This window comes from Eublepharis macularius, chromosome 17 (genome assembly GCF_028583425.1).
Source record: "Eublepharis macularius isolate TG4126 chromosome 17, MPM_Emac_v1.0, whole genome shotgun sequence".
Lineage (NCBI taxonomy): Eukaryota > Metazoa > Chordata > Lepidosauria > Squamata > Eublepharidae > Eublepharis > Eublepharis macularius.
The window spans coordinates 27,737,728-27,760,147 of NC_072806.1; the positions used below are offsets into that span (position 1 = coordinate 27,737,728).

A 22,420-nucleotide genomic window follows, 5' to 3' on the forward strand; every position below is an offset into this window, starting at 1 on the left:
CGCTGGGCCATGGGTGAGTCTTCTGCTGGTCTCCTGTTTGGGGGGGGGGGTAGTGTAACCCCCACCCCAGTTTTCTACCGGTAGGACCACTGCTGTTCTTCACCTCCTACTCCATAGGAAAGTTTTATTGGGGTTGGGTAAGGTGAGCCACCATCTAGAGTTGTTTTATGATTGAATTATGTGTCTATTATGGTTTTAATGTAAAATTTGAATGTAAATTTTAACACTGATATTATCCACTCTGAGCCTGTTCGTGGGGAGAGGGGAGTATCAAGTCAAATAAATCAAATCAAATTAGAAGAAGCCAGAAAACCTAGCCCAACGGGACCCCGTGCAAGCAAAGGTCTCCATCAGCATTTCCATGCCATCACATGGTGCATATAGGTGGGGGCGGCCAGCAGCAAATTGGGTATATTTTATTATCCTGCTGGTAGCAATGCAGGATCAGACAAGGCTCCTCTCAAGCAAACGTGAAGCCTCATGGACCAGCTCTGGTCCCCACCTGGCCAGGCAATTTGGTATCTGCAGAATCCGTCTTGTGATGGCAGGCAGCTGAATATTCTGTTCTCTCCCCCTCTGCACAATAAACAGCCCGCTTCCCATCAACAGCGCAGAAATCATACAGACCCAAGGCCTCTGGAGCGCCTGGTTGGGGCTTGACAAGCAAGTGGGCACAGCGACTGAGCCGCGAGGGGTCACATGGATCCCTGTCTTCTTCTATCTTCTCTGGAGTTTTGTCCGGAGGCACATCTGGCACCTCTGGGAGATGTTTGCCAAAACAAAGTTACAAGGGAACCAGAAGACCGACCCATTCAGCCACTTGCCCTAGAGCAGGAGGCAGATGCTGCCCTTAAGAAAGAGAGTCTATCCTTGCTGAACCGATCCAACAGGCAGGAAAGACTTCCTTAGATCTGACTCGAGTCTATGATCTATGCAAAGTGCTGTGTTCACAGAGGGAACCGGGGCAAAGTAAGCAGGACACAGCATGCCAGGGGCATGGAGACTTGCGGTCCGAGCTCCCCTGGCATTTTACTGCAGCAGACAGCTTCTGTGTGGAGCAGCGTGAAGGAGGCAAACGGGGCAACCCTCCAGGCCCCTTCTTGACACCTAATTAATTACCAAGTAGCATCACAGCAAAACCTGCCAGCAAGCCTCAGCATGAAACAGAGGGAATGAACTCTGTAGCAAACAAAAAACATTTCCCTTTGCCTCCTGCTATAGCTCCAGGCTCTGCTGGGTTTATTTGGCGAGGGGGTGACAAAAAGTATGGGGGTGGTGGGCTGTTCTGGCTCATGCCATAGACCCATACAATACCTCGTTTCACACTCTTCTCTCCTCCTAAGAGACTAATCAAACACTTTCTCTTTTCCCCATCACCCCAATTCACTTGGAATTAGGCAAAGTAAGGGAGAAATTGAGCACCAAAGCCACCAGAATCCTTCTACCCTCAGAAGTCCAGTGAGATGCAAAAGGGATACTGAGAACCATGTGTCCATATCCTGCATCTGTTAGTCAAAGTGTTAGATTGGATTCCAAACTTGGGTTTGTTTGTGGTGAGAATGACCCTGGGTTTATCAACCTCAGGCGTGCGTGCTCTCCCTCTGTCCTTCCTCTGGTGCATGGAACTGATATGGAATGCTTTCTAGTTTGAAAACATGGAGCCCAGGAGTGAGCGCTCCTTCTTCCCGATGGAATCAGACAAAACGGACCATATGAAAATGGCGTTTGTTCCCCTCGAAAATGCAGTATGTGGAGAAATCCAAATTGGAGCTCACTAACTGCATCTTGTTTCTTATCAGCAAACTAGGATTCTAAATTGAGATTTAAGAGAGGTTCATAATCCTATCTTATGGGCATGAAACAAACTACAATTTGTATTGTCGAAGGCTTTCACGGCCGGAGAACGATGGTTGTTGTGGGTTTTCCGGGCTGTATTGCCGTGGTCTTGGCATTGTAGTTCCTGACGTTTCGCCAGCAGCTGTGGCTGGCATCTTCAGAGGTGCAGCACCAAAAGACAGAGATCTCTCAGTGTCACTGAGAGATCTCTCAGACACTGAGAGATCTCTGTCTTTTGGTGCTACACCTCTGAAGATGCCAGCCACAGCTGCTGGCGAAACGTCAGGAACTACAATGCCAAGACCACGGCAATACAGCCCGGAAAACCCACAACAACCATCAAACTACAATTTGTTGAAGAGCCCAGACAAAGATGTTAGCACATACTGTGTGTGTGTGTGTGTGCGCGCGCGCGCATGCGTGCGCGCACGCGCGCGCTCTAAGCTTCTCTCTTGAGCGGGGCAGGGTGGAGAGTGCATAAGCCAGGCTCGTCCTCATTATGAAAAAATAGGGACTATTTTGTTCAGAAAGCTCTCCTCTGCTCTTTCAGCCAAATAAATAAAACCAATTTTAAAAGCAGGTTGCCGATTAGAAGCAGGTCTTGTAAAAGCCATAGAAGAAGCACAATCTCCTGTGCCTCTACAACTCAAAATAAGCAGAACAGGAAAGAAGGACCCAGAGTAAGCGTTTTCCGCTGTTGGCACAAGGCCTTCACCACTCAGGTTTACGGAAACATCATATTCCCTCTCCAAAAAAGTAAGCATGGCTCACCCTAAGCCTTTACGCAGGTGCACGGGCTCCTTCGTTGCCTTGATCTCCCCTTCTCTGGGCTGAGACCCCCCCCCCCCCAAGCTCCCTGAGTCAGAGAACTTCCTCTCTGCAGAGTTCCCTCCTGGTGACCCTGGTATCTAGCCCCCATCCAGGTGCAACAATTCCCCACCAAGCCAGAGGCATCACTTTCTTTGGGGAGGCTCCTTGATGTGAATCCAACTGAGGCAAGGACATCAAAAGGCTGACTGCTGTGCAGGTTCTTTCCCTAAACTGACAGGAATGCCGGCATTTAAATGTAAATTCCAGTATTCGCACATACTTTTTTTTTTTTGATATTGCCAAAGTTAAAAGGAAAGCGAGGTTTGCCTGAAGGGGCCTGTCAGGCCTTGTGAATACTCACGAGGGGCCATTATTACCCTCGGAGTGTTGTCATGGAACGCTGCAACCACTGCTCGCACAGTACGTTTGTGCAACCAATACTTAAGAGAGTAGATTGTGCCAGGACAGAAGAATGGCCATTGGCACAGGGGGCCCCTAAAAGTAACAGACACGTTTATGCGGGAGCAACAGCTATCAGCCAAGCAAGCCGAATGAGCAGGGCATGGAATCTATTCCAAGGTGGAACGCTCAGTGGCCCCAGACTCCCAGCAGAGCACAACGGAATGCCACTAAGCCCTGCTTTTCGAGGTTGACTGCTGGGAACAGAACCGAGGGTTAGATGGGCCACTGGGGTCTAACCCAGCAAAACAATGCCAGACCAACTCTGTACGCTCTTGTAGGCAACTAGACATCGCTTTGTGTTGGCATTTTTATGAGAAACCACAGGCGCTACACAATGCCTGTAGGGTATTGCAGAAATTGCTCTCCGTTCTAAGCCTTACAGATCTGGAGCAAACCTGCCTCCCAGTTTCCACAGACTATAGTCTACCTACAGCTGCATTTCACATCAATGAGGGCTGACTGAGCATCTGGGATTTCCAGGAACCATCCAAATGGCTGCTGGTTCTGCACGGCTCTTTTCAGTCAATTTGCTTACTGTGGGTTTCTAATTGATCAAGGTTTCTTTTGGGGATTCAACTGATCATTTATCTAAAAGTGTGCATGTGAGAGAGAGAAGCTCAATGAGATATACCAAGTAAGAAAAAAACAGCGTTCTCTTTGTATTTCTAATCTGCTTAGTTGTTGTGCAGTAACGAGAGCAGGCAGGAGACAGCTAAGCAAGCATGCACTCCATCTGAAGGCCTCCAAGCCAATTATCAATTTTTATCCTGCACCCAGGGACCTGATCCTCATCCCCTTTTTCCTACATTAGCTAAGGATGTGAATACCTCCTCTCCCCTGCCATGCATCTAGAGCATATGCTGAACCAACACTGGAAATCTTAAGGGTCTGTGACCCTTCCTTGATGGAGGAGGCCACCAACATGAAGCTTACCCCCAAAAGATGTTCTTTGGAGATCTAGCCACAAGCTACCCAACCTGGGCACCCTCATCAGGTCTGCTGGCTGAGCTTTGAGAGAATTCTCCACCAGGAGGACTGCCTCTTAAGCCACTGTCTCCCCTGCCCACTGAAAAGGGATTGAATGCACACAGGGATGCAACAGTCTCTTTGCTTCCTCCAACCACCAGTCTAATTTGCCATGGAGAAGAGAGAAGACTTCCCAGTCGTTACTAAGGGTCTGATGAGTTCGTACCAGTCAGAAGTGGTGCTCCAAGCAAAGCAACCCTCCACCTGTTTCCGGGTCTTAAGTGGGTGCCCTGGCACTGGGGGATAAGATGGATAGGAGAGGCATGTCAAGCGTAACGGGGCAAACCAATGGGTTCAAACTATGAACATCCAGTCTCTTCTCGTCTGGCAAGAAGGTGTCACTTGGGTGTCCACAAAGAGACCAATGGCAACCTGACAAGCCACCTGGTCTCCCCTGAGAGGGGCACTGACTCCCCACCAAGCGAAGGGTGGGTGGATGCACCATCATTTCCAGGCACTGCTAACCTCGCACCACGGCCAGCCTGTCCACTGGGCTCTCCCACAGCATGCTGGGACCACCGCATTCTGGAAGCCACTAGAAGTGGCACTTCTGCCCATGGCCTCCTTGGAGTCTCAACAGAGGGCCACATCTTTTTTTAATTTGATATAATTATCTCCTTGGAATTACTGTATGCAGCCCTCTCATGATCTGAAGCAATTAAGAGAAGATAAATTTCTTTTCATGGAGCGAGCTGTCAAACGGATGAAGCAATTTCATTCCCCATTTGAAGTGGAAGCTTTGGGTCATGCCTAGTTTATTTGAAACAGCGCCATCACCCCGAGCAGCTGATCTTATCTCTCTCCGCTTCTCCCCCTCCTTCCAATGGCAGGGCACTGCTGCAAGTGATGACAACTGGCACAACGCCAGCTCCTCCCAAGACGCAGCTCAGGAAAAGGCTGCTGGGGGCTCCAATCCAAGGCAAAGGGTGGGGGGAGGAAATAGTGGGAGCAATACGTGGCAGTGCAGGGATGGGCACTGGAGGGTAAGATGCAGTTTATCAATCCTTTCCTGCCTGTATTGACCTGGAGATCAATAAAGCCCCAGTGACAACTTTTTAATATTTTGCAGCCACTGGAGAAGTGGCACCAGGCTGGGAAACTGGACATCTGAACTGCACAGAAAATGGTGAGAGCACGCTCAAGCTCTGCATCTTTGGACCTTCAAAAGAGGCAAAGCACGCCATTCCGAAGCTACTGCCTTGGGTCTTCTGGGACCAAAACTTGGCACCAGGTCCATATTTGGAGTGATTCCGCACATGTTGGATAATGCACTTCCGATCCTCTTTATAGATAATTTGGAATGGACTTTTTTGTGTGCGGAACAAAAAACCCACCTCAAACAATTGATAAAGTGCATTGAAAGTGCATTATCCAACATGTGTGGAATCAGCCTCAGATGGACGGCTCTTCTGTCTCCACTTGACTCCAACAAATGGGACATTAAAGACCCAATATGAACCTCCCAGGCCAGGGCTGGCTCTGCACTTTTAAGTAGAAACCAAAGTGATCCCCTCTCAGCTGCAAGTCCCCCTGGCAAGCCATCTCCATGCAAAGGTCTGTCCTGGCTCCTGATGGGCTGAGATCAAGAGAGAAAGCAGTTTTTAAATGTTTTACTTAATTTATACCGGTCTCCCCAATGGGGACCCAAAGTGGCTTGTATCATTCCTCTCTCCTCTGATCTCCTCTCTCCATCACAACGACCCTGTGAGGTAGGTCAGCCTATACGACTAAGCCAAGGTCACTCAGGAAGCTTCCATGGCAGAGCAGGGAATCAAACCTGGATCGCCCAGATCCTAGTCTGACACTCTCACCACTGCCAGGTATGGGGATGACACAAAGGACAGAAAAAGCCAGTGTTCTGATCTGATCTGGCCTGTAAAAGTGGTGGCCCACAGTCTTGTCCTTAATGCTGCTCCCAGCAGCGGCTTCTTCCCCTGCTGCCCCCTCCCCAACTTAAACCAAGAACCAAAGGAAGCCCCGATGAGCCTTCCATACTGGCAAGACTTAGTCCATCTAGAGTGGGACCGAAAACTGGTTAGACAAAGCTCTGGTGCCACTGGAGGGGGGAGATCTGCATTTCTAAGTGAACCTTCTTGAGCAGGCCCCCTCCCCCAGGCACCCTAGTCAAAGTTGTCTCCTGACAGCTACTTTAAACATACTCTGCTCAATGGATCCTATTTGTTCTAAAGGATTCCTTAATCATTTCAGTCTGTATAAATCTGCATATGAATAAAATAACAATTTTTGAAGAAAAAGGCTCAATTTATTCTATTTCAGATGATGTAAGCACCATCTTAGAGCAGAGAGGGGAGGGAGGGAGAGAGGGATGGAGGTTCTTCTCCTAAGATCGGCTTTGCCTTCCTCACTTTCTCAAAGCACTCGAATTCAAAATTATCTAAAAAATCTGCAGCTTTGTTAACTCTTCAGGAGGATTAAAATGTATAATGAATTATCCGAATGAACATTACCCACCTAAATTTCATTGTATTATTTTTGCTTTGACTGCAAGTGCCTGAGGAAGAGGATCTGAGTAACTTAAAAACGTGAATATTAGCAAGTCCAGTCAAAAGAAACTCTCCTCTTTGTACTCATTTGCTTGGTTTTCCAGCACACACCACTTTTTGGCTCCGAAAGGGACGGAGGGGAAGAGGGCCTCAACAGCTGTGGAGGGGACAGGCAGTAAAAAAGCAGAAGGGTTCGCGGGTATCTGGGGACTGAAGGGATGGAGGCGCACGAAGTCCTTCCGGCGCTTGTGGGAACTAAGGGCTCTGCCCCTGGGCTGCTGCTTCTGCTCAGTTCCTCCTGTCTCTGCTGGGGCTGGTGATCCTGCACAGTTCCCAGCCTCTTTATGTTCAGGGGTGCTTTTGCCCTCAAATTCAAAGGGCCCATGGAACGGACGCCCTAGAGCTCTCTTCTGCTCTTTCCAGAGTGGAAACCTCACGGGAAGTATTCACAAGCATCAGCTGCTTGGCAGCTAGAGCACAGGTTTCTCTGAACAAACTTGCCCGTCTATGCAAAGGCAGTTTAAGGAGCAGAGCCCAGAGGCAGTCGTCGACTAGGAATTGCCTGCATGCTAGTTTTAAAATGCCTAGATGTTCTTTCTACAAAAGATTCATGGGGGCAAGGCAGGGAGTAAAACAAAGCTCTTGGCTTGGCATGCAATGCTGGCCCCCAAGAGAAGGCAACTGGTTGCCAAACACTTTGTGGGCAGCGAGCAGGAACCTGGGTGTCAGCAACAGCACTCTCTCCTGCACAAGGCCCTTCTCTCTTGCTCTGACTGCCCTCCCCGTTCCCATGACCCCTCACTTCTCCCCGTAGCGCAAGGCGACTCATTCCAGAGTGCACGTGCTGGCTTTTAGCTCAGGGCACCCTGCGAGAGAGGGTCCCCCGCGTGCAATCGCACCTGAGCGCTGCGTGACAGGCCCTTCAGCAAGAAGCGCTCACTCGCTGGTCTCCCCTCCCAATCTACCTGCACAGCTGTTTCCTTCCTGGAGGCTGCAGCCCCCAGTGGGACGCAAGAGGCTTCTGTAGGTGCTGGGGAACAAGACACAACAGACATCGCTTCACACCTGGCTCCAAAATTACAGAATGCTGGAGCACAGCCAACACAAGCTGGCAGTACATCAGCTCCAGCGGACATCAATTAAGTGGGCCGACGGCGGGGCTGCTTTCCACAATCTGCAGCGCCCCAGAAACCTTCAGCAGTCCCAGCACCAGAGAGTTGCAGGTGAGAGCCTTTCCCTTGGAATCCACGCCTGAGATTTATTGCTCCATTCAACCTCCCCCCCCCCCTCACCCCCCATCCTGCTTTCTTTTTTCTCTCCCCTCTGATTCTGAGACATTTGGAGGCTTCCTTCAGGGCTCCTCTTTCATTTCCATGCTGCTCTAGGTTTGCTTCTACAGAAGTCCCCCTTGTTGAGCAGAGAAAGATGTGCTCGGAAGGTTACTGTAACCGGTGAGGGACACCAAGCAAATGCTCTTGTGCTGGCTAGCCGAGGGTCAGGAGACTGACTGCCTACCCTTGGCCTGGGAAACAAAGGGGCATAGTTTGACTGATGCACTTCAAGCTTCTTGGCTTCCTGCAGACAATTGCAGCAAATGCCCTCAAGGGCCTTGGGCAGGAGAACTCTCACCCTTCGGGCCTTGGTCCTGGTATGGCAGGGCAGTATTAGCCCATGGCCGGGCCCCCGGGCTTTCAGGCATTTCGAGCCCCTTCTGGCACTTCTATCTTTCACCCCACTACAACTGACAGCCTGACCTTGGTACGGTAGGGTAATAGGCTGCAGTACATAGGCCTATATCCATTTTGAGGGTCTCCTGAAGAATTTTATTCACAATTTAAAAAATATTTTTATTGCGTGAGTAGAACTCTTCAGGAAAGCACATTTTGGGGGTATAATCGTTCGGTACTGTAATATTGTGAAGTGAATAAATTTTTTAGTATTTATTAAAAACGTAATTTATGGATAATTGTTTTAATACAAAAGACACTTTGTTTCACTTCAATAAGAAAACAGTTAATTATCTTATTAATGGAGGTTATATAAGAGAATTGAATGTAATTTATGTAGGGGTGTGCGTCAGCAAAAAAACCCCTGATGGGCCCCTAAGTCCCAGCAGAGCCCCTAGGATTCGGCCTAGTCATCCTTATGAATAATACAGCCCTGTGGCAGCCCATGGAAGCTGAGCAAGGGGCGGGGGGGGGGGGTAAAGGAACGCCTCCGGGGCCTAGGAGGTCACAGAGACTTGCTCTTGCATTGCAGAGTTCAAGAAGAGGGCTGGAATTCCGCCAAGCAGTGCCAAACGCTCATCCTTCCTGTAACATCATGCAGAATTGGCACCAGTTGCCCTTTACAAACACCTTCCAAAGCGAGGAGGCTGGCGCTGAGGAGGAGCCAGGTGGCAGCCTATACTCTACAGCAGCAAAAGAACACTCTATACTAGGCTACCCCAAATCTTGATACAAGAAAAGCTCAGTTCCTGAATTAGGTATGCCACCCAGGAGGGGGACAAAAAAATCAAGAGGGAAAAGTTGTTTTCCCAGGGGGTTTCCAAGGAATTCCCCCCCCCCCATTTTTCCAACAGAAAAACTGCAAATTTGGGGAGCACTGGAGAAATAATCGTATGAAATATTTTCTCATTTGGCATGAGTTAAATACTATTTAAGAAGACAAGGTCACGTGCAGTATATGCAAAACAACTCACAGCATTAGCTCTATAACGCATGTTGTTCTTGAAGAGTTCAGAAGCAGGGTTCCTGCAGCAGGATGGCATTTCCATTCCAAGAGGAGAGCCCGTGTTTGCGGCTGATCCCCCGCCCCCCGCCCCACAACTACAAACTCCGACTTCCTCTGCTGACGCCCAGAAACAACATTTCAAGGGGGCTGAATGGATAGCAACAGGAAGGAGAAGTGAGAAAGTCTTGCTCCATGAAGTCCATGGATGGTTGGATATACACCAGGTTATATACTATAACTTGAAATCCAAACAGGCTGCTAGTTCTAGTGTGCCTGTAGACGGTATCTTTCTAAATAACACATATTCGTTGTTAAAGACGAGATTTGTAGTAAATACAGAGAGTAATGAAGAGTTCTGTATTACATAGCGTTTGTTTTTGAATTCTGATATGCACCAACATAGCTGCCTACTTTTTTGCCTACAAAATATGTTTTTTCTATTTTCAACTTTTATTTGTACCTGAGTTTCAAGATACAAATAGCACAAAGTGCAGCAGTGTGTAGCTCTCTCTTGTATGATGAATATTTGTGGTTTTGCTGATAGAAAACGAAGGCACTGAAGATTCTAAATTTCATAAATACACTCCGTTACAAATAAATCATTTGATTGTTCTTAAGAGTAGTAAAACAAGATAAGTGTTGGTTAGAAATTAAGTATTCCATTATCTCAATGTCCCCTCAAATTTCTAGCCCCCCTCCATAATTTTTCCCCCTAGGGCTTCAACATTTCTGGAAAATTTACATCTCTATCTGCCACCACCCAGATCTCAGAAGCTAAGCAGGGTCGCCCATGGTTAGTAATTGGAGGGGGAACCTCCAACAAAGACCAGGGTTGCAGAGGCAGGCAATGGCAAACCACCTCTGGTAGTCTTTTGCCATGAAAACCCCACCACAGGTTACCATAAGTCAGCCATGACTTGAGGGCACCCTCCACCACCATCTGCCTTCAAGAGAAGGTTTTATAACAAATGTTTTATCAACAATTGCTGGCAACCTGATGATAGGGCAAGACATAAATACAAACTTATAAATACATTTTCTCTGTGCTGAGGATTAGAAACATGCGGAATACCCCTCCATACATACAAAAAAAAAATCCAAACCAATGCTCATTTCTCTGGTGGCAGAGAACCAAGGAGGTCTCTCTCTCTCTCGCAGACACACACAGTCCCCTGTAGATGTACACGTTTGTTTTTTTTTACTAAGTCTGCAGGTGCTCCACTCCTGCACTACTTTGATTGAGAAGTTAAAAGGATGAGATCCAGAGGAATTAGCCGTGTTAGTCTGTAGCTGCAAAATAGAAAGAGTCCAGTAGCACCTTTAAGATTAACCAACTTATTTGTAGCATAAGCTTTTGAGAACCACAGCTCTCTGACATTAAAAATGGCAATATCCAGAAACCAGTAGAAGAACACTTCGATCTAACAGGACGTTCCATCAGGGACTTAAAAGTCACCGTAGTTCAACAGAAAGGTTTCAAAAACAGAATCCAACTGGAAGCTGCTGGATTGGAGTTCATATGTAAATTTGACTCAGTCAGACTTGGATTGAATAGAGACTCTGGATAGTCATCTCATTACCAGAAATAATTGCTTTCAGGCATTCCATTCAGATTCAGCTACGGAGGGGAGGGGTCACACCCAGCCTGAATTGTGCACTCCACCTCTTTCATGGCTTTTTGTAACTAATTTACGTTTACATGACCCTCACTCCCTGCACCCTCTCTCCCCTCCCCTCACCACCTATATATCTCTGGCCAGTTTCTTCATACCCTCCATGCATCTGATGAAGAGAGCTGTGGTTCTCGAAAGCTTATGCTACAAATAAGTTGGTTAGTCTTAAAGGTGCTACTGAACTCTTTACTATTTACTGAGAACAGGCGTGCCTTTCAAAAGCAGACTGAGCTCTTGCCTGCAGATTTCTGTGGCATCATCTCCTTCCCAAGGTTCTTCCTGCATAAGGCCTACAGGAACACAAAGTATAGCTTCTCTGGTCCAGTCACATCACACACAGTTCTAATTTTCCTACTGGATCTGAGAAAGATCCTTTGTGCTTGCTACTGCCCAGCTTGGCCCATGAGTTAACAACAGGCACTGCCATCAGAGGAAAGAGCTGCTCTCCATGGTGGACTCACACACAAGAATAACACATGTCTGGGAGGCCTGCACATGGACCAAAGGATCCTGTTGTTTTTCATAGGCATGTAAAAGACTTTTTTTCCTGAATGTGTGACAAGCAAGAGGGGGCTGGCTTTCAAGATTTCCAGTCTCAGGACCCAGCTCAAGTTTGCAAAGATCAAAAAGCCATTCCCCCTCCATACCTTGCTGGGAGGCAGTACAAAGCCAGGTTGCCTCTTGCAAGCCCAGCTGCCCTTCCCATTCTCCCTGCTCAAGGGAAACACTGTAGAGCCTCGCCCTGACTCTCAGCAACCAGAGAACAGCACCAGTGTCACAGAACTGAGCAGGCAGCACCCAGAAATAAACAGAAGGGCAGCAGGTACAGAGCAGCAAGAGCAAGGAGTGCCAACATTCTGCACCAGCCAAGCCACACGTGCAAGAAGGTGAACCAGCCAAGCCTCCTCGCTCCCAACAGAAAATTCTCCCCTGAGCAAAATGTGCTGAGTGGTCAAATCTGAGACATGAGCAAAACTGTAGGCTGCAGAGCTAGCCAGAGAAAGAGCTTCTCAACACCTGAGAGCCTTTATTTCTGGATGTGCTAGGGGGGTGGGTGGGGTGGACCTGAGCGGGGACCTTCTGTGTGCAAAGCAGGCACTCTACATAGCCCACAGACATCTGGATAACCTCTGTGGCACCCACCCAATATTTTCTGGCAGCTTCCAAGGACATCAGGGAACAGGGTGGGAAGAACCCCAAAGATTGCAAGGAGGGAGGGGGGAATCTGTGGGCCCCTGGTGGGTGGCAAAGGCACCAGCCGAGCATCCTCTTGTGTCTCACGTCCCAGCGCCTGCTGCTTCCCTGTCAGCTCTTTAGAGGAAGACAGACAAGCCTTGCCTGCTTCCTCCTCACGCAGGGTCCCTCGGCCAGCCAGGGTGGGGAGGGGGGAAGAGAAGGAGGCTGCTCCGACGTGATGCAAGCCATTTGGAGCAGAGGGGGAGCACTGCCAATGCAAGCTGCACTCTTTAAACAAGGGAGGAAATGACCGTATATACAGCATGCCAGCAAGCAAACACACACACACACTCTCGCTCTCTCTCACACACACACTCCCTCACTCTCACACACACACCGAGCAGAGGAAGTCAAGAGGGGTTTTCATGACAGAGCTGGATGTCAGCGGCTAAAAGGTCGATATTTTCCCTTAACACCCTTTCTCAATGACTTAATCGTGTTCCGTTTGCAAAAAAATGCTTCCCAAGAAGAAAAGCCTGGGGGGGGGGGGAGGGAGGGAAGAGACACCACAGGGAGGAGGAGGAGGAGGAGCAGCGCTCTGCCCTGGCCCTGACCTTGTCCGAGGATTTCTCCACGTAGCAGGGCTCTTGAGGGGCAACCAGCAGTGGGACGAAACCTGAGAGCAGCCGATCCTCCTCCAGGCTAAGCAGGGCCAGGTCCTCGTCCGGGTCCTTGTAGAGGGGCACTTCCGACTGGTTCACGGCCGTCAGGATGTTGCAGAAGTCAGCCAAGGTGGCCCACACGTCCACTGCGACTCTGCAAGGGGTGAGAAAGGAGAGGGAGCTTGAGAACCCACATCCCAGCAGAAGGGCCCAAGGCTTACTGGCCCTTGTCAAGGGGTGCCCCCTGCTGGCTGGGGATTAGAGTGCCACTTTTGCCCATACTAATCCCTGTCAATGTCCTTTAGAATATATTGAGGAACCATAAACTTTAGACTGTTCATTCGGCCCATGGACCTCAAGCCACATCTGACTAAACAAGACTCTAGTTCTCAAGGAGGAGAATTAAAAATAAGTCTGCTCAAGTGTACACTAATAGCCCCCCCCTCCCCATACACACACTTCTCTGCCCAGGTGGTGGGTTTTGACATCATACTTCCAGACTCCTTTCCCATTTATCAGCCCTCTATATAGCAGGAGACAGATCCAGAGGAGTTAGCTGTGTTAGTCTGTAGTTGCAAAACAGTAAAGAGCCCAGTAGCACTTTTAAGACTAATCAACTTTATTGTAGCATAAGCTTTCGAGAACCGCAACTCTCTTCATCAGATGCATCTGATGAAGAGAGGGGTGGTTCTCAAAAGCTTATGCTACAATAAAGTTGATTAGTCTTAAAAGTGCTACTGGACTCTTTACTATATAGCAGGAGGGCACTCTGACCTGGATAGCCCAGGTGAGCCTAATCTTGTCAGATCTCAGAAGCTAAGCAGGGTCAGCTTTGGTTAGTAATTAGGTGGGAGACCTCCTATGCAGACCAAGGTTGCAAAGGCAGGCAATGGCAAACCATCTCTGTTAGTCTCTTGCCATGAAAACTCCACCAGGGGTCGCCATAAATCAACTGTGACTTGAAGGCACTCTCCACCAGGAGGGCAACTACAAACTATGACACTGAATACATTGCAGAATTCAGTATCCTGCAATTGCCAGGGCAAATGGTGGCTACCCCTACCCCCAACCCTAAGTGAATCCCAAGACAGTCAAATCAGGGCTGCTGTTCAGAAAAATTGGGGGAATGCTCCCCACCCCTCTTCTTTTTCTCCAAAAATGCATAAGTAACACATGTGCATATACTTAGCGTCACACATTTCCGACTATGAATAATAGTAATTCAGCACCACAGAAGTCCCTGGCCCTTGGAAGAATAACCACCAGCACACCAGCCTCCATTTGGACAATGAAGGAACCGAGAGAGGAAAGGGAGAGATGGGAGCAAACGCAGGGCCACACTGGCGGGGGGGGGGGGTAGTGGAATCTCGAGGGGGGGATGCCTGAAGCAAGGAGACACATTCCAAGCTGAACGCATTCTGATCCCCTGCATTCTTCCAGATCTTCCTTGCCAAGGCCACCAGACTAATCCAATCATGGCATGCAGGAGGAAGCACACACCAACCAGCCCAGCCATTGAGGCCCGAGGGCATACACTGGCACCACAACTTGCTACATTTCTGGCTACAGCTTCATGTAAGAGCATCTGGGACGTGTGTGTGTGTGTGTGTGTGTGTGTGTGTGTAAAGAGCTATGTGGGTGGTGCTGCAACACCTTGCAGGCCATGGGCAAGCCTCAGGTTTCAACTTTCTATGCTTGACAGCATGTGGGGCTGACAAAATGGCTGACAAAACCCTCAGAAGCCAAAGAGGTGGCTGGAAACAATTTCCAGTGGTGAAAGGAAGTGTCTATCCAAACTCTGCACAGCCCCTTGCAAAAGATCGGGAAAAAAATGCAAAAATGTGAACTTATGCACAAATGGTCTTCCTTCGCCCAGATTCAGACACACAATACTGGTTTTCTTGTAGCAGAACTTGAGTTCTTTGTCTGAGACCAGGGAGGTGTGGGTGGAAAGAGGGGCTCAAAGATGGCCCAAGAGAAGACTCATCATGGCACCATGCTAGATGTGCAACAAAGAAACTGGAGCACCCCAATACCACAGCAAGTGGCAATGCTAAGCAAAAAAAGGAAGGTGGAGTCGGTGGGAGGCTGGGACAGCGGGGGTCAGAGACTGAGAAAAACACCAGCCACTTTCACAAGGGTGAAGAGTTGCCCTCTCCAGAAACTCTTTAAAAGGGTTCTTTTACACAGGGAAAGGGAGGAGGACAAAGCAAGACATGCTACCTCTTACTCCGGCAAGAGAAAGGGGAACTGGAAGCAGGAAATGGAACCCTCCCTGTGCCAACCTCCCCCTCTCTGCATGAGCTTCCCTAGGACACGCTCCAAGGCCAGGGAGGGGCGAAAAAGGGAGGGCTCCTGGCAAGCAGACCTCCAACAAGCCCCCCAAACCCTTGCATGCTCCCCACCCCCCCAAACTGCTCCAGGTGGACAATCTGCACTCGTTTATTTTCTGGAACCAACACGGGGGCGGAGGGAGGCCATTGCATTGAAATGAAACATCTTGTTTTCAAGAGTGTCCTGGGAGCTCAGCGGAATGAGCTGCCATTAATCAAAGCCCAACATACTATCCATAGGCCCGTGCCCTGGCGTGGACCGGCATGCCAGAGGGAAGGAGGGACCGGGAGCCTCTCGGCAAGCTTGCCCAGAGCTAAAAGGCGAGAGCTCTCTGCTTGCCCAGGCCAGGTCTGGCTGTCAGAAACGTTTAAAGGTGGAAAAAGACCAAACAGCCCCATCGCTTTTTTGCGAGGAGGGAAGGCCACGGTGTCCGAAGGCTCTCGTGATGTAATGGGAAACACTCCGCTGTGCCACCAGCTTGAAAATAAACAGAACCGTGAGGGTTAAAGGAACTGAACTTTCCATGACCCTGATCCGCTCTAGAGGCAAATAATAAGAGGAACCATCCCCTTGCCCCATGGCCCGGAGTTTATCCTTGGGGCCAGGCTACAGAGACAAGCTCCGGAAGCGATAGGGCAGCTCGCAGGCGTGCTGCCCAAGGGGCCCAGCCAGGCTGTGGAGGCTCTGTTCTTACCCCCTGGCAGCTCCCTGACGCAAAGCATGCTCCAACCAGACCAGCGCTGTCTAGGAAGAAGCTGGGGACAGGAATAGGGAACGCTCCCCTTTTCGCACAGAGCCTCTTACCATGGCTCTCCTTTGGTTGAGGAACCAGCTGTGGGCAGGCTGTCACTTGCCCACAATGTGACTGAAGGGAAGGGGCAGCAAAAAGCTTCCCTGGCAAAAAGAGCAGTTCCTAGAGAAAGGCATTTTACACCCTGGGCACCAAGTGCAAACACATGATCCAGCTTCGATTGACAAATCAAAGGTCATCGTCTTCTCTTGCAGCTTGTAGGCAAAAGGAAAAAGCACTCTTCGTGGTCGCACACTTGCTGAAGAGCGACATGGTGTAAATTGTAGTGGCTCTTTTGCATGCTGCCACACTAGGCAAGCAACCCAACAAGAAGAAATGCAGGGAAGGACACACACCAGTGTATGCCCATTCCAAGCCTGGCTGTGGACTGATCCCTCCTTGGAGAAGCACTGATCAGCCCCCCTACACACATAAACCAGGACATTGCAAATGGCACAGACCTCAGAGGCCACTGGTGGCAACAGGGAAACTGGATGCTGCTTGCCTACAGAGTAAGATGCTCCCCACTGCCCCAACAAGGCCCATCCAGGCCTAACCATCTCCTGTCTTTGAACTCCTGGACCCACTGGTGAGACTCGGGCGAGGCTGCTGAGATCAAAGCTGCTCCAGAGTGGCCGGGCGGAGCTAGAGAACTTGTGTCCTGTTCATGGGCACAGCCTGGAAAGGAAGGAGCCTGGTGCATGCGAAACTCACCTAGGGGAAAGCTGGCGGGAGCAGACACAGACCTGGCTAGGCCTGGATTTAAAGCCCACTGGCTCGAGGGACTCCAATCACAGCAGGCCTGGGGCTGCCTGGGGCCTTCTCACACAGGCAGAGATTAGTGTCGAACACAATGACCCCATGTTCCAGGCCTGCAGGGGCCCCACAGAGGTGGCCATTTCCTGTGCTATACCAGCCTGTTTAAACACTCACACACCAGCCCCACAGCTGCAGAACAAACCCGGAAAGACTGCGGTGGAAGGAACCCAGCGCTGCACTCCAGATGGCAAACCACTTGGGCCTCTCTGCCGCTCTTGGGTATGGGGGGGAGACAGTTCAGCCTGTTCCCCCCCCCATCGCCTGCCCCCCGTCTCAAGCCTCCCCTTTTTATAAGCTTTCAAGGAAGGCATCTCTACAGCTTTTCCTGGGAAAAAACATAGCCGGGGCAGAGTGACTGGATCTGCCAACCTTTGGTGCCGATTCCTGGCACAAGAGGTGCCCCCTGAAAATGGCAACGGAAACTCTATCTAAATGAATGGCTTGGTGCATTCAACATCTTCGCAGGGGTAGAACAGCATCAAAGCTTGCATTTTACAGAGGCTGATTCTGGAAAGTAACTCTGAACCCAAGAGGGAAAAAAACTTTGCACGCAGAAGAGTCCAGGTTCAATCTTTCAAATGCAATTTTTAAAAAAGGATTTCAGGAAGTGCAACTGGGACCCCTTCTGCCAGGCATCTTGGGACAGCCACTATCCATCATGGCCCAGAGCACTAGGTGTGAGGGACCAATTACTGCTGATCTTGCTGACATGCCACTAAAACTGGCCCATGCAGGGCTTCCTCCTCTTGTCCCACAGGAAAACCCCTGGTACAAAGGGAAAGGCTTCTTCCTTTGGCCCTAGGTCCCCATCACTGTACTTGCTAGTTCCAGCCTCTCCACTCAGCATCTCCTGCCTCCACTTAACAGTCTTCTCCTCAATGGAATGTAGCAGAAAACACCTCTCCTCCTCCCAGCCTGCCTGCAAGGACCAGGAAAAGTCCTTTTCATGGCCTGAATCAGCATGCCAATTAAAACACCCTCGACCTCTCAGTATGATTCATTCCTCCTTTCTGGATACAGGTTTTCAAGGAGCCTGGGATTTTCCAGCAAGTGCAGGAAGGCCATGGAGACTGAGGGCAGCAAGGGGTGAGCGGCAGGAAACTGCAACGGCAAAGGGGCACGAGATGGAGAAGACTCTCCTGGCTGCCCCTGCTCAGGTTTGGTCCCGAGATTCTGTCAGGCTTGACTCTACCTGCTTTTGATCCTATCTATGAAGCCAGCAATTCGTTTTAAAGGGGGAAAAGGGGAGTGCTTTGATTTTTGGGGTGCAGAATTTGAGCAGCTAATCTACACCTGCAAGGCATAACTGCAAAATAAGCACAGCGTAGCTGTAAGAAGAGGGTCTTTTTGTTGCTGAAAACCAATCCCAAAAAATTAGCTTTTGCGCCTGGTGCAACTCCACGGCTACATAGGATATGCAATGCCCTGATTCTGCCCCCTGCCCAACACTGCCCACCCCTCAAGTCTCTTGGAAAGGTCGCAGCTCCTCATGCTTGGCTAGTCTGCTTGCCCCTGAGCACAGGCTTCCTTCCTAGGCCCGAGGAAATGCCTGCTTCCCCATGCCTGGTGCTCCAGCAATGCCACATCCTCTTCTCCCCCCCCCGCCCAGTTCCCGCCTACATCCAACAGGAGAGTGGAGCGGAATGCGGCCCGTTTCCACCAGGAGGACTCCAATCCAGGCGGGTGATAAATGCATTCGAGCGCCAATTAGGAAGATATATAGCATCACAATGCGAAGGTCTGGGCAGCCTGGTGAGGCGCGGAGGGCTCTCCAGAGCCCCGGCTATGTTTCCCATTATGTAACCCTGGTCATGGGCAGGCCGCCAGACTCCAAATGAAAAAGAGACTCTGGCTTGGCACGGCTTCTATTTTCCTATCCTCATTCAGGGTCAACGGAGTGTCATACAGCTGCAGAGAAAGCTCTGGGGATTAAACCTGGGAATGGCTCCAAAGACTGAGACCCGGGTTCAAGTACCAGCTGAAAGCAATAAGCCAACTGCCAGAGCTGTGCTGAGCTGAGCTGGTCTCAGTGCCGAGGGCTCTTGGGAAAGGACCGCTGGAGACAGAGAAAACAAGGAGCGCCAAAGCTGGCAGGGCCACTGCAGAGGCCTGGGGCGAGAGTTGCTTCTGACCCTCTTCTCTGCACTGCCTGAAGACCTTGAAGTCCCACAGCAAGAAGGATCCAGCCCCCCCCCCCTCCCACCCAGCTGGCTCCACAGGATGCAGCAAGCAGAAAAGGTGTTTGAGCCTGAACTGGTTGAGGAAAGGGAAGACATGCCACAAGCACACAGGGGTTAACTCCTAAAACAAGAGGTGCCAGAAGTCGCACCCTGGCAGTTCAGCCAGCGAGTATCAGGGGCGGGAGGGAAAGAGTGCTGCGGTTGTTCCCAGGCATCAACTTCAGTGGTGCACCCCACATTCCAATGCTGGGCCCGGGCTCGGAACACAAGTCCAAGAGCTTAAACCCAGCCCTGCTCTCTCCCCCTCCCCACTTATCTGTCCTTGTGCTCACTATTTGGCCGGAGTTCATCACACCTGCACGCAAGGCCCAGAGTGGGCAGGAGGCCTGCAGGGGTCCCGGGGAGCCTGGGAGACCTCCCCTCCCCTCCCCTCCCGGCACAGAAATCTGCTGCCCAAGAGCAGATGAAGGTGGGGAGAAAAGAGCAGAAGGTGAGGAGGGGGAAGACCTGGACTTGCCCCACTTCAGAAAGCCAAGGGAAAAACCAGGTGGCCTGGAATGAGAGAGGCCTGGGTGCGAGTCCTGCCTCTGCCAGGGATTGGGTGTGCCCTTGCTCTCAGTCTCAGTTCCCTGTCTGGAAAATGGGATGGAGGCAACCTCCTCATGTGACTGGCTCCCCTCCCGCACTAAAGAAGGATGGCAGAAGTCGGCCAACCGACTACCATGTCAGTGCACTCCAGGTTGGAGCGCCTGCCCAAAGATGGGCAACAGTTCACATGAGCAGGCAAAAGTCCCCACCCACCCGAAGCAGCCAGCAAACACAAAACAGACACTCTCCCTCTCCCCAAAATGGGGCCCGGCACTTCCTGTGTGAGATTTCCATTTCCTCAGCCAAAATGAAAAAGCAGCAAGAAGTGGTGGCAATAAAATGGGGAAGAGGCTGGGGATGGACGGATATCCTGCCAGCTCCATGCAGGAGCGGGAGCCCATTTTTAGCTGAAATCTCTTTGCTGGATTATTCCTGATGTGCCTTCCCCGTCACCCCAAGCCCTGCCTCCATGGGGGGGGGGGGGTTAGGATCTGGAAGAAGGCGGGAAAGGCTTGCAAGAAAGTGGCAAAGAAAAGAGCATGCTCAGATGGAGCCTGGTGGCAGAAGTTCATTCCAAAAAGATGCAAATAACCAAACAGATGTAAACAAAATTCAGGCAGAGCAATTAACCCTTTGAGACACACTGAGCAAGGAGTCCCCAGCTGCCTCATCCAGGGTGCCGGGTCTTTGGGGGAGGGGTAGAGCAAGAAGGCACGCCGTTCACTAGATGGGAGCACCAAAGATGCTCTTTAGCCCTGGGATACCCGAGCTAAAATCAGATTTTCTGGGCGGAGAGCACAGGACACAAGAACTTCAAATAAATAACGAGGAAAAGCCAGTGTGGGGTTCTGCTGGACCTGGACTGGGAAGACCCGGGTTCAAAACCTCACTCAGCCATGAGAGGAGAGAGTCTGGCCAGGAGACAGACTCTCTCCGCCTTGCAAATTCACCTTTCCATCCAGCCTGAGGACTTGGACAGTTGCTTGCAAGGGTTTGGTCTCTACCTTCTGCTGAAGGGGCCAACAAGGGCTTAGAGGTTGAGCCACTAGAATTCAGAGGTTTTCTGCCCTCTGGAGTTGTATGGGTGGCAACTCTGCCGATGCTACCAGGCCTGCTCACTGGCTTTCAGAACCACTGGTCGCAGGGCTCTTCGTGCTGGAGACAGCTTGCTCAACTTCACAGCATTTGTACAAGTCTTCAACTTGATCCCTGTGCTGTTCAACATTTACATGAAACTAAGAGGAGAGATCACCAAGAGACCTGGGGCAAAATGTCACCAATATGTGGCACACTGATTTGTTAATACTGTCGCATTGTGGCTTGAGAAAATAAGCCACGATTCGGGAGATGCCCCCAATTTAATCTCGCCTCTGCCACAAACCCACTCTGTGATTTTAGGCAAGCTGCTCTCTCTCAGGCTCAACTCCCCTCATCTTTGCAGAATGGGAAGAGTGATAGTGGCCTGCCTTAAAGGGCTGCTGTAAGGATCAAGGCAATGTGTGCAAAGAGATTATATAAATGCTCAGTATTGTCATTATGACACCCAACTCCATTTCTCCCTCTCAGTTGGTTGATTTCCTAGAATGAGTGGCTGGATACGATGATGGGCCAGATGAAGGTCAATAAAGGGAAGCTTAGTCCAGAGACAAAAGAGTGGGCTACCAGGGAATAAAGAGGCAGCCTGTTCTTGGCAGGGTTGCACACTTGCCTAAAGGGACACATTTGAGCAGCTACCAGAATGTCTCCTGACGAAGACTCAAGTCTCCTGTGTTGCACAAAGCACCTGCAACCAAACCAGGTAGAGAACCAGCAGTGGCTTTCCCTTGACAAGCAAGACCTGCTCAGTTATCTACACACGGGTTAGATTACTGTAATATGCTCTGCATGGGCCGCCTTTGAAGACCTCCATTTGTTCAGAATGCAGAAGCCAGATGGTCCACTGGCAAAGGGGGCTGTTGCATCTTCACAGGCTTGCAGTGGCTGCCAGTCCATTTGGGATCCAATTTGAAAAACTGCCTCTTACCTTTAAGGCCTTACATGCTCTAGGAGCAGGGTGCTCGGAGCGCTCTCACACACCTGGCTCAGGGGTGCCCACTTTTGGGACCACGCCTGCAGATTGCTTGCCTCCAATGTTTTTGGCACTTGAAGAAAGCCTGACTTTTCTCCCAGGGACTGCTCCTATTTTTCCCTGTGGCCCAGAGCTTCTTGCTAGTTTTAAGGATGCAAGAAGCATTTTTTTTCAAATCTTCTGCTGCTTTTCATTAGGAGTCTGAATGATCAACTCTTACTTCACTTGTTTTGCTTTTCTGTAGTATTTTACCAGATCTCTTTATTGCAATGTGTTTTTATAGATTGGGTTGCGAGTCAATTTGAGTGTTTTCTAAGGGAGAGTATGGGATAGAAACGTTTCAAATAAAAAAAAACAAACCAACTTCACTGAGCTGTTTTGAGTATAAAATGGGAGGGGGAATAAAAGCCACCAGGAACTCCTTAAAGGTGGGAGGAGAGGTATAAATTGGACATAAATAAGGGTAAGAAGTTCATACTAACCCCCAACATAAGCAAATGCACAATGAGGCAGCCCTTTCCTTTGAGGAGAAGACAAAAGAATGAGTGGGCAGGCAGGAGGGTAGGAGAGAGGCACAAGGCCTGGAAGGACTGACATACGATCTAGGCAGCTCCAGAGTGTTGGGCGGGGGATTCCAGGTGTCCGAGTGGCCAAGCATCCAATCTGACCAGACCTTGATGCTTGGAAGAAGTTCCTTGACATCCTGCGGCAAGGAGGAGACCTTGATGTCACCCTCGGTGGAGCTCCCCTGCTGCCCTG

At 50.1% G+C, this 22,420-nt stretch overlaps 1 protein-coding gene across 3 annotated transcripts in view; it reads right to left on the reverse strand.

Annotated features, from left to right (window-relative positions):
• SMG6 (SMG6 nonsense mediated mRNA decay factor) overlaps positions 1–22,420 on the reverse strand; it is a 98,953-nt gene that overhangs the window by 32,513 nt on the left and 44,020 nt on the right. For 2 of the 3 annotated variants that reach the window (XM_055001784.1, XM_055001786.1), the window contains 2 exons: positions 22,261–22,420; positions 12,835–13,036 (listed from right to left, as the gene is read on the reverse strand). In XM_055001784.1, coding sequence (XP_054857759.1) covers positions 12,835–13,036; positions 22,261–22,420 — 362 coding nt within the window. The remainder of the gene's footprint in view (positions 1–12,834; positions 13,037–22,260) is intronic. The other variant, XM_055001785.1, reaches the window with a different exon arrangement.